General features: G+C 37.6%; 1 protein-coding gene across 1 annotated transcript; it reads left to right on the top strand.

Annotated features, from left to right (window-relative positions):
• The first annotated feature begins 1,825 nt into the window (after nucleotides 1–1,825).
• Nucleotides 1,826–2,758, top strand: LOC100768108 (olfactory receptor 151). The gene has a single exon (XM_027412188.1). It carries the CDS (start codon nucleotides 1,826–1,828, stop codon nucleotides 2,756–2,758), a length of 933 nt encoding a protein of 310 aa, XP_027267989.1.
• Nucleotides 2,759–11,407: the final 8,649 nt, after the last annotated feature.

Here is an 11,407-nt window from a genome sequence, read left to right as displayed (position 1 = left end):
TATTATCTTTTGTGGTGTGCTATATTTCTATAGCTATAATGTATGTGTAGTGTAAAGAAAATATGTAATGAAAATTAAATTTAAATTAAATTAAATCAAAAATAAATTTATTTTACCAATTAGTGAAAAAAATGACACTCACAGAAAATCTACACCAAAAGTTTAGTGGAGACAAAGTATTTTAGGAACTATTTTAGGACCACTCTGATTCTTATTGTTATATCAAAAGTAACTTACTTAGTTAACATTGAGTACTTTATGTTACTGAACAATAACTACAAAATCATAGCATTAGCCATTTTCATTTGCTATGCACATTCTATCGCACACATTTCTTGGCATGTAACTGTGCAGATTTATAAGGCTTATAGTGGAGGGGCTCGTGACAAAGAGAAAGCAGAGGTAAGTCAGCAAATATTAGTGGGTCTTGGGCAGATCACTTAAGCAAGTGACTCACTCAAGAAACACAACTGTGAAATAAGAATATAAATTCTTTTCTAAACCTGCATTTTTCATACCCAAAACCTTAGGAATTAGAAGGCTAGAGATATAGTTCAGTGGGTAAGAGCATTTATTGGGCAAGTAAGTGGGCCTGAGTATGAATCAAAAATATCCACATAAAAGCCAAGCATGGGTATCTCTAAGCCCAATGCTGAGTGTGGAGACAAAGGCATCATGGGACCGCACAGGCTATCTGGCCAAAACCTGAGTTATAGGTTCAGTTAGAGACCCTGTATCAAAAACTTCAATTGAATGAGACAGAGAAAAGCAACCAATGCCCTTTTCTGGCCTACTGGCCTACACACACACACACACACACACACACACACACACACACACACACACACACAGAAACATTCATTGCACACACTACACACAAAATTCCTTTTTACAAAACTGATACTGGGATTGGCTTTTGCAAGAATTAGAAAACTCCTGAGTACTGCAGAGGTGTCAATAATTAATAATTGTGTCACAAACAATTACCACAGTGAGATTTATGTTCTATGCTAATAAATGTATCCCATGCTAGGTATGACAGCAAATGCGTGAAATCCTAACAATCTGGAAGGAAAGGAACAGGAATCACATGTTCAAGGATAACCTGGACTAGACAGGGTTACCTAACTAAAAAGAATAAGAAAAGAAAGAAAAAAAAGGATAACTCAAAAGTGAAGATTTGATTCAATATGTATATGTAAGAACCCATATTTCATATATATATATGTGTGTGTATTATTTCATATATATATATATATATATGTGTGTGTGTGTGTGTGTATTAAACATACATAATTTGGCATTAGTGACAAATAGTGCAATGTTTTTGTATTGCAGTCGAAAAGCAGTAATTAAAGAACCCATATTTCATATATATATGTGTGTGTATATTATTTCATATATATATATATATATGTGTGTGTGTGTGTGTGTGTGTGTGTGTGTGTGTGTGTGTGTGTATTAAACATACATAATTTGGCATTAGTGACAAATAGTGCAATGTTTTTGTATTGCAGTCGAAAAGCAGTAATTAAAATTAGTTAGGAAGCACTTGCTGACTCTACAATACATACAGCTGTCCATCAAATATAGGAGGACAGTGGTAACAAACAGAGAGCATTGCATTGTACTAATTTTCAAGACCTCTGAAACAACAGGGACTGATCCTCTGTCAGCAAGATGCAGGATATGGAGAAGATGCATCTGCCATAACCAACGTAGCTCAGCAAGTGTCAAATGCAGAAAACCAGTTGCTCTAAGCAAGGCAAGGGCAGACCCTCACAATCTCCTTCTCTCCCACCCACAGGACTCCCACCCAGAAACAATGGCTGCAGAAAATCATTCCACGGTGACTGAGTTCATCCTCGGGGGGCTAACTAACAAGCCAGAGCTCCAGCTGCCCCTCTTCCTCCTCTTCCTGGGGATCTACATGGTCACCATGGTGGGAAACCTGGGCATGATCATATTGATTGGACTCAACAAACAGCTTCACACCTCCATGTACTTCTTCCTCGGCAACTTGTCACTCGTGGATCTCTGCTACTCCTCTGTCATTACGCCCAAGATGCTCACCAACTTTGTGTACCAAAGAAACCCCATCTCCTATGTAGGGTGCATGTCTCAACTCTACTTCTTCCTTGTTTTTGTCATTGCTGAGTGTTACATGCTCCCTGTGATGGCCTATGACCGCTATGTGGCCATCTGCCGCCCCTTGCTTTACAACATCATCATGTCTCCTGTCCTCTGCTCCCTGCTGGTGGCTTTTGTCTATGCCATAGGACTCATTGGCTCAACAATAGAGACTGGCCTCATGTTAAATCTACACTATTGTGAGGCCCTCATCAGTCACTACTTCTGTGACATCCTCCCCCTCATGAAGCTCTCATGCTCTAGTACCTATGATGTGGAGATGGCGGTCTTCTTTTTAGCTGGATTTGACATTGTAGTCACGAGCTTAACAGTGCTCATTTCCTATGCATTCATCCTGTCCAGCATCCTTCGCATTAACTCCACTGAGGGCAGGTCTAAAGCCTTCAGCACCTGCAGCTCCCACTTTGCAGCTGTGGGTTTGTTTTATGGATCCACTGCATTCATGTATTTAAAGCCTTCCACAGCCAGTTCCCTGGCCCAGGAGAATGTAGCTTCTGTTTTCTATACCACGGTGATCCCCATGCTTAACCCAGTGATCTACAGCCTGAGGAACAAGGAGGTGAAGGCTGCCCTGGACAAAACACTGAGGAGAAAATTCTTGATGTAAATGTTAATCTTTCTCCATGTAAGAGGAAGTGATTGTAAACACGGAAAATGCACTCTGCAAGTCTACCCAACTGTGAGCAGGACACAAGAGCTTCTCTCCATGCCTGTGTACATGCCTCATCTCCTTTTCCTCATCCTCATCTTCTCTTCTATCATTTCTATTTGTAACTACTCAAATTAAAGGTCATTTTTCTTATAATTGAGATCTCTATATGAGGCTAATGGTAAGCAATTTTTAAATTTTTCTTCTCTGTTATTTTCATATACGTATACAATGCATATTGATCATGTTCATTCCCCACTCTTTTTTCCTACTCCTTCCTATTACCCCCAATATATCCACCTCCCACTTTCATCTCCTTTCCCTTTTTTAATAACCAGCTGAGCCCAATTTAATGCTGCCAATATGCACATTAGTGTGTGGCCATTCCACAGGAGCATGGGTAAATCTGAGAGCAAATCTCACACAAGTTCATTTAATTAATGGAATATAATTTACTTCTAAGTTATTAGCTGCAAGTGATCCTGGGAAATGCAGTTTTCAGTATTTTTAGCCTAAACAGAATGTTGGGTTAAGGGGATAGTGCAACAATTGTATCTAAGTAGGTTTTTACTCATTTTGTCATGACCTTTCTCCAACTTAAGATGCAATTTCTACTATTATTAATCTCCTATAATTATAACTAAAGGCAAGAGAACATCTCTGCTTCCTCAAAATGAGAAATCTTAAAGCAAAAAAAGAAACAGTGGAAGCAAAAGTGTAACTCCAAGTTAGAGCACGTTCCTAGAAAGGGTAAAACAATAAACTTGATTGATTTAAACAGATTTGCAATTTACTTGAGTTTAATAATCACTAATCTACAAAGTGGGAAATACCAGGAAAAGAGAACTTAGTGTTCTGTACAAGCTAATACAATCAGATCCAGATCTGTAGAATGAGTTATTTCCACAATAATAACATGCTGCTTCTTAGCTTAAGCTACTTACTAAAATTAAGTCCTGAAGAGAAAGTTTGTGGAACACCATGGTTTTTAGCCCAAGAAAGGTCTTTGTCATCAGAACTAGGACTATTCAATTTTCATTACCTGATTAGTAATGACTTTTCACTTTAAAACTTTTTCTATTCACAAAGTTGACTCCATTATACCTAGAACTACCCCCTCCCATCAACGGCACCCTCACATTAAACAGAACACCTTCCATGGGAAGACCATAAATTCTTTCACATTAACCCTGTCTTTACTTAATTTATTACAACATAAATGTATTTTTCATTCTTTGGAAATGATTGATTTGATAGTGTTGTAATGACAAATTGCTTTTTCAATTGGACGAATTTCCTTGAAAGTGTAGTATTTGAAGACATTTTTTTTTTTGAAGATCCGTTATGAAACTACCTAAAACAAAGATAGGCTGTGACACAGCCTCAACACAAAATTTTTTTGTCAGCCATTGTTCTAAAACTGTTTAGTTTCTCTCATAAATAATTCTGCTGTAGAAATTCCCTACAGTCAGAATACATAGTCTGGTATCATGGCTTTAAAAAAAATCTTAAACTAATATTAGTATTTTCAAGATTTCAAATTGATTTAATTAAAATAAGGTGTATTTCTTTAGTGTGTGCTGTCAAGAGTATAAGGCTCTTCACCAAATAGCTACAGGGACCCCTTGTGACTTTCTTCCAAAAAATACAAGTCCATCGCTACATTTATAGATTTGCAATATGGATTTTTATGGGACTATAGTCACATATTTTTTGTGACATCCAAAAATAGTATAAAGGTCTCTTACCCAACTATCAAATGCATCATTCCTCTTCTCCTTTTCCTCTTCATTTCTCAAGACTGAAGTATGAAGACAGTTGAAGGACATGTTCACCTTTGCATTAAATACAGAAATGTTTGTGCTTACAAAGGCTAAAAAAACATATAATTTTCCTGGAAGATGCTTTTTTATCTACCTGGAAACTGAAAAATATAGTCCTTTAATGGTTACTTAAGCATGAAAGGGTCTTTTGCACTAATCACTTATTGAGAACTGTATATGAATGACAAGCAGTATAGTAGACTAACTAATTCAAGGTCCTTTTCAGTTCTTCATCTTAACCACTCAAGAATACAGCTGTCCTTTACTCCTGAAATGTCCACCTCCTTTAACACCTGTGAAATCCCTTTATCCAATAATTATCAGTTAAATGGGCTCAATCACATTTATTCCTCATATATTCCTTCTTTATTTATTTGATTATCCATTCATTCATTCATTCATTCATTCATTCATTCATTTGGTTTTTCGAGACAGGGTTTCTCTGTGTAACAATGCTGGCTGTCCTGAAGCCTACTTTGTAAACCAGGCTGGCTTTGAACTCACAGAAGTCCTCCTCCCTCTGCCTCCTGAGTGCTGGGAGTAAAGACATGTACCACCAATGCCCAGTTCTATTTTGTTTTTTATTTCTGGTTTTCACTTGCAGACACTGTGTCTGACAGTATTAAACATGTCCACAACACAGCTAGTGAGTAATAGCTGCTGTTATTATGCAAGTCTCTCCTTACATTCTGTTGCCAATGGGCTGTTGCCACTTGCAAACATGTTGACAGGAACTTTCAGTCATCTATCATGGTGGTTCTCAACCTTCCTAATGCTGCCACACTTTAATAAACTTACTCATGTTGTAGTGGACCCTAACCATAAAATTACCTAGTTGCTACTTCATAACTGTAATTTTGATACTGGTATGAATAGCAATATAAATATCCAATATATAGGATATTTGATATGTGACCCCCTTCCCCTCAGAGGGGTCAAGACCCACAGGTTGAGAACCAATGTTGTATCACCTTTCAGGAGCATATTTATCGTTACCTTCTCTATTTGATTTAAATGTTTATTATTATGAGACTTTCATGCAGGCGTACTATATTTCCACTATTTTATCCCTCCCTTTCCCCTCTCCAACACCTCCTACACCCTCCACCAAACTCATGACCTCTTTTTCTTTAATTATTATTGTGTGTATGGGGAGGGTATGAAACCTGAGTCTGTGTAGTATTGCTCATAAGCATATGTGACTATCTGACCATTTTGGATTGAATAACCTATTAGAGAGTTTATCCTTGAAGACTAATGACCCCTTTTTCAGCCGCAATCTATGTTCTGTAGTTCTTCATGTAAGGGTGAAGCCTTGTGATGTTTCCCCCTTCCACACTGGTCAACTGATGGCATTGTGTTGGTCTTGTTTGCGATTGTCACGATTTCAGAGGTGCAGCTTCTGTGCCATGTCCAAAGCCACCATCTTAGAGCAGGTACCCTGTTCCTCTGGCTCTGATGCACTTTCCACCCCTCTTCCGTGATGATCCCTAAGCCTTAAATATAGAGCTACATTTAGTTGTGAATCTCTGCCATAGTATCAGGTATGAATTCCCTCCTAGTGAGCAGGCTTCAGTTCTGTTGAACAGCTGTTCATTAGCTCTAAGACACAGTGCCACCATTGAACTATTGAGGATTCTCTTTTGGAATAGTCATTGTTGTAGCTTCCTGGCATTGCAAATGAGTGGGACGGTTGATTGCTTTTCTCCCTTGGCAGCTTGCATAGCACTTCCCAATAGTGTAAGAGAGGAAACTTCGAGGCCAATTCCAGCTCTTCTATTCCTCCAAATTCAGTGCTAAAGTGTGTGGTGCCTTCAGCAATAGGTTCTTACCTTCAAACCCTGGAAGGCAACTAAGGACAATGACAGTAACCTATATTGTTTTAAGAATCTCTTCAACTGCTGGGCGTTGGTGGCCTTTAATCCCAACACTCGGGAGGCAGAGGCAGGCGGATCTCTGTGAGTTCGAGGCCAGCCTGGTCTCCAAAGAAAGTGCCAGTATAGGCTCCAAAGCTACATAGAGAAACCCTGTCTTGAAAAATCAAAAAAAAATCTCTTCAACCACCACCCCCGACCAACAACTTGATGCCTCATGCCTGGGGGTTTTGTTAGATAGTCTATGATTCTTAGGAGAAGGATTATTACCCCTGTGAAATATTGTATATTTGTATTGTTAAGTAAGCTTATAAAATAGTGTTTCCCTGTGGCTTTTTCAACCATCCTAATGTTCATCATACCTGTTTCTTCTCTCTCCCTGTGTATCAACCTCCCTCACCTATCCTTAGCTAAAGTGCCTTCCCTTTATCCTGGCTTCTGCAGTTATTTCAGACTGTTTACTCAAATCTAAAGATTCAGAGCTAGTCTCTTATGTAAATGTTACATTTCAACTCTTCATAACTTTTTTCATTTTTAACTTTTGTTGATTCTTTGCAGATTTCACATCATGCATTCAGAGCCCACACACCTACCCATTCCCACCCTGATTCTGCCCTTTGCCCTTACAAACCCCCCCCAAAAAACAGAATTTAATAGAAAAACAAAAAACAAACAAAAATAATAAAAGTAAAAAAAAAAAAAAAAAAGGAGAAGAATCTCATTGTGGAAGCTGTAGTGTGGCCCAGGGAGTCATACACTTCACTCTTTAGCCGTTTCACCTTCACTTGCAAATGTTCATTGCTGTGAGTCATTGGTCTGGTTAGAGGCTTCTGGATAAGTGTAAGTTATATTTAGTGCTCACTGTCATCATATTGTTTTAAATTCAATGGGGCTTATTCATATTTTTATATTACAAAATGTATTGAAAGTCACTTCTCTTGAAGATGCCTCAAAAATATCCCTGTTATTCCATTTTAATTGGGCTCAGAAAGTTATGTATATGCTTATTCCAAAATAGGCAGGTACTTTCTATAATTTTTACAGATATGTTTAAATTTTTCTCTTTTCTTTTTGAGTAATAAATTTATTATGTTAGCAGATTTAAAAAGATTCACAGCTAAGATCCACAAATAAAAAAGAATACTGGATGCTTGTCTTTCTGGGTATACATTGTCTCAGTATAGTATTATCTAGTTTCATCCATTTATCTAACATTTTCATAATTTTCTTTTTCTTTACAGTTGAATAGTTTTCCATGTGCGTACGCACCACATTTTTGTTATTCATCTATCTCTATCAATTGAAAGGCATTGAAGTTGTTTGCATTCCCTAGATATTACGAGCAGAATGGCAATGAACACTGACAAACAGGGATCTGTAAGGTAAGATGTCCAATCCTTTGACCATATGCTGAAAAGGGATACAGCTAGGTCATGTGGTAAACTCAGTTTTACCTTTGAGAATTCTCCACACTAATGACCATAGGGATTTTCCCAGTTTGCAACCCTAACAACCATCAATAAGGTTTTGTCTTTCTCTGAGTCCTGGACAGCACTTGTTTCAGGTGTTTTCTTGATCCTAACCATTCTAATAGGAATAAGACAAAATGTCCAAAAAGTTTTAATTTGCATTCCCATGATTGTTGAGGAAATTCTGTATATTTACCTTTATTACCTCTTTTGAGATCTCTCTGTTCAGATCTATGGCCGTTTAGGGGTAGGTTTGGTCAACTGTTGGCCTTCACACTTGAGCAAGTAGAGTACTACTCAGAAAGTCTTTTCCTTCCGACACCTCTCTTTTATGGAGTACACCTATGTACTCTTCAAGCAGTTTAAGCAATTTCACATTGAAGTCTTTGATCCATTTAGAATTTTTGTACAGGATGATAGTTATAGGACTAGCCTTATTCTTCTACATGTGGACATCCAGTTTTCCCAGCATCATTTGCTGAAGAGTTTGTCTTTGCTCAAGTGTATATTTTTGACATCTTTGTCAAATATCAGGTGGCTATACTCATGTTTGGGTTTTCTGGTCTGTTCCACTAATTTAAATGTGGTTGGTTTGGTGTTTACTTTGGTTTTGTTTTGTTGCCAGTACCATGCTATTTTATTACTAAAGCTCTATAACACAGCTTGAAACATCATCTGGTAATCCCTCTAGCATTGTTCTTTCTTCTCAGAATTTCTTTGACTATCCTTGATCTCTTATGGTCTCATATTAATTTTAGGATATTTTTACTGTTTCTATGAAGAATGTTGTGGGGATTTTCTAATGAATCTGTAAATTGCCTTTGATTGGATGGTCATTTTCACAATATGAGTTCTACCAATCCTTGAGTATGGGAGGTACTCCCATCTCCTTGTGTCTTCATCAAACCCTTTCTTCAGATGTGTAAAGTTTTAATTGTAGAAGTCTTTCACCTCCTTGATTAGGCTTATTCCTAGCTATTTTAATATTTGGAGGCTATTGTGAGTGGGAGCATTCCTACAACCTCTTTCTCAGCATGTTTGTTATCAATATGTAGAAAGACTTCTGATTTTTATATATGTTTTGATTTTGTATCTATCACTTCCTTAAAAATGTAGAACATTTCCAGAAGTTTTCTGATAGAATTTTTTGGGATTTTTTATGTATAATATCAACTACGAGTAGGAATCATCTTACTTTTTCTTTTCCTAATTTTGTATCCTTTTACTTGCTGCTTTTTTTTTTTCATGATTGCCTCTGTTCCGGTATTTTCCCAATTTGCATTTCTGTCTCTTGGCCCCCAGCTCTAACCTTTCCTTATTAGTGGTTTTTGATCCTCGCCTGTGAAGATTCTACCAGTGCATTGTGGCTTGTTTGAAATTCATTCCATTGCCCCTTCCTTCCTTCCTTCCTTCCTTCCTTCCTTCCTTCTTTCATTACTTCATTTGTGCCAGAAAAATGTGTAACTGAGTCAAATAGGTTGTTTCTCTGTTTACTTTTAATTTGCTCTACTTTTTCTGGTTTCCAAAGATGGAGAATTGGATAATTATTGTCTGATCTTTCTCCTTTTCTAATATTTGTATGTAATACTATGCTTTCCTCTAAGCATTTTTGTATTTATTTTGGATTTTTCAAGAAAGGATTTCTCTGTGTAGTCTTAGCTGTCCTGGAACTCACTCAGTAGACCAGACTGGCTTTGAACTCAGAGATTTGCCCACCTCTGCCTCCAGAATCCTGGGGTTAAAGGTGTGTGCCATCACCAACAGGCCCTCTAAGCATTTTACAATTTCTTAACCTTTTTTTAAATTTTTATTTAGTTCACACTATATTTCAATGTTGGGATAGTTTTTATCTACATTCTACAACTTTTTTTTTTTAATTTCCACATGTGCTTAGTTTTCCAATTACCATTCTGCTGTTGATTTCTAGTTTAATCATGGACTAAAATAGACATTGTATGATTTCTAATTTTGAAAGTCTGTGATGTTATTGTGATGATGCTCAAATTGACAGAATCCATAGTTACCAGGCAATAGACCTCTGGCCATGGCTATGAGAGGTGATCTTGATTACAGTCATTGAGATGAGACACCTAACCACTATGAATGGCACAATTGTCTGGCTAGTATCCTAGACTATATCAATGGACAAACATTACTAAAAAGCAGCACACATTTCTCCCTCTCTGATTTCAAATTGTGAATGCAGTGTGACCATTTGTTTCAAGCTCATGCTGTCTTCCTGGCCATGATAGATTATACTCATCAACTGCAAAGCTTATTGAGCCCTTGCTCCCTTAAGTTGTTTTTGTCAGGATATTTTATAACAGCAATAAAAACTAACTAAGACATGGACTGGAGAGCTGGCTCAGCAGTTAAGAGCACTGGCTGCTCTTCCAGAGGTGCTGAGTTCAATTCCCAGCAACCACATGGTGGCTCCCAACCATCTGTAATGAGATCTGGTTCCCTCTTCAGGCCTGCAGGCATACAAACACTTTAGACATAATAAATTAATAAACTTATCTTTAAAAAGTAACTGAGACCAAAATTGGGTATTTAGAGGTGAAACTGTCGATGGGTTAAACCTTATCATGTGTATCTTAGGCCATTGAAACTGTTCTGTGGCAGAAACATAGAAATATTTGCAACTTGGGGTTAAAAAGACCCTTGAATGCTGGAACTCAAGGTTAATAGGCCATGCTGGTGGAAACTTGGGAAAATGATGAGAGAAACAAAGACAATGGTAGCGTGACTCATGTGTTTTCAGATTAGAATATGAATTCAATCAAGAAGTGGGTTGGGTCATTTGTGTAATATTTTAGTCAGCAATCTAGTTTCATTTTGCCTGTATCACAAGAACCTGGATGAAGTTGAACTATAATATAATGGACTAATTTGTTTGCAGAAGAAATTTAAAAACAGGAGAACATTCAGACTGTTACTGAAAAAGCAGCTCTGACTGTTATAGGCACCACTAAGAGAAACCTCTTTCATTACACTGAAGTGGTAAGAAAAGTGTCCTGAGGTCACAACTCCACCTTGCAGAGGCTCCATGTTTGGAAATCCAAATTCATCTAAGAGAAGAAACCCTCCAATGAATGGATTCACTATTCCTCAAAAGTAACTTCCTGGGAAAGTTATTTTCCTTGGATAAGCACACAAAATACATAGAGTGTGTGTCAAAGTGTACCTCAAGTTTACAAGCAAAATTAGCAGATTATCACAAGAGTGGCTTTGAAGGCATGAAAGATGCAAGATTGGAGGAGCCATGGAAAGCAACTAAAATGTGACATGGTTGGAGTCCCTGCAAAGAGGACCTGAGAAGCCACTGCTTAGAGCAGTGAAGGTAAAGGCAGATGTGAAGTAGAAAAATCTAAGATATTACACATGCAAGAACCATGGAACATTCATCACAGAGGGCTGCAAGTGTAGAGCACAATTGAC

This window comes from Cricetulus griseus, chromosome 4 (genome assembly GCF_003668045.3).
Source record: "Cricetulus griseus strain 17A/GY chromosome 4, alternate assembly CriGri-PICRH-1.0, whole genome shotgun sequence".
Lineage (NCBI taxonomy): Eukaryota > Metazoa > Chordata > Mammalia > Rodentia > Cricetidae > Cricetulus > Cricetulus griseus.
Note: the sequence above shows the minus strand (reverse complement) of the source record. Positions and strands in the feature narration are given on the sequence as shown.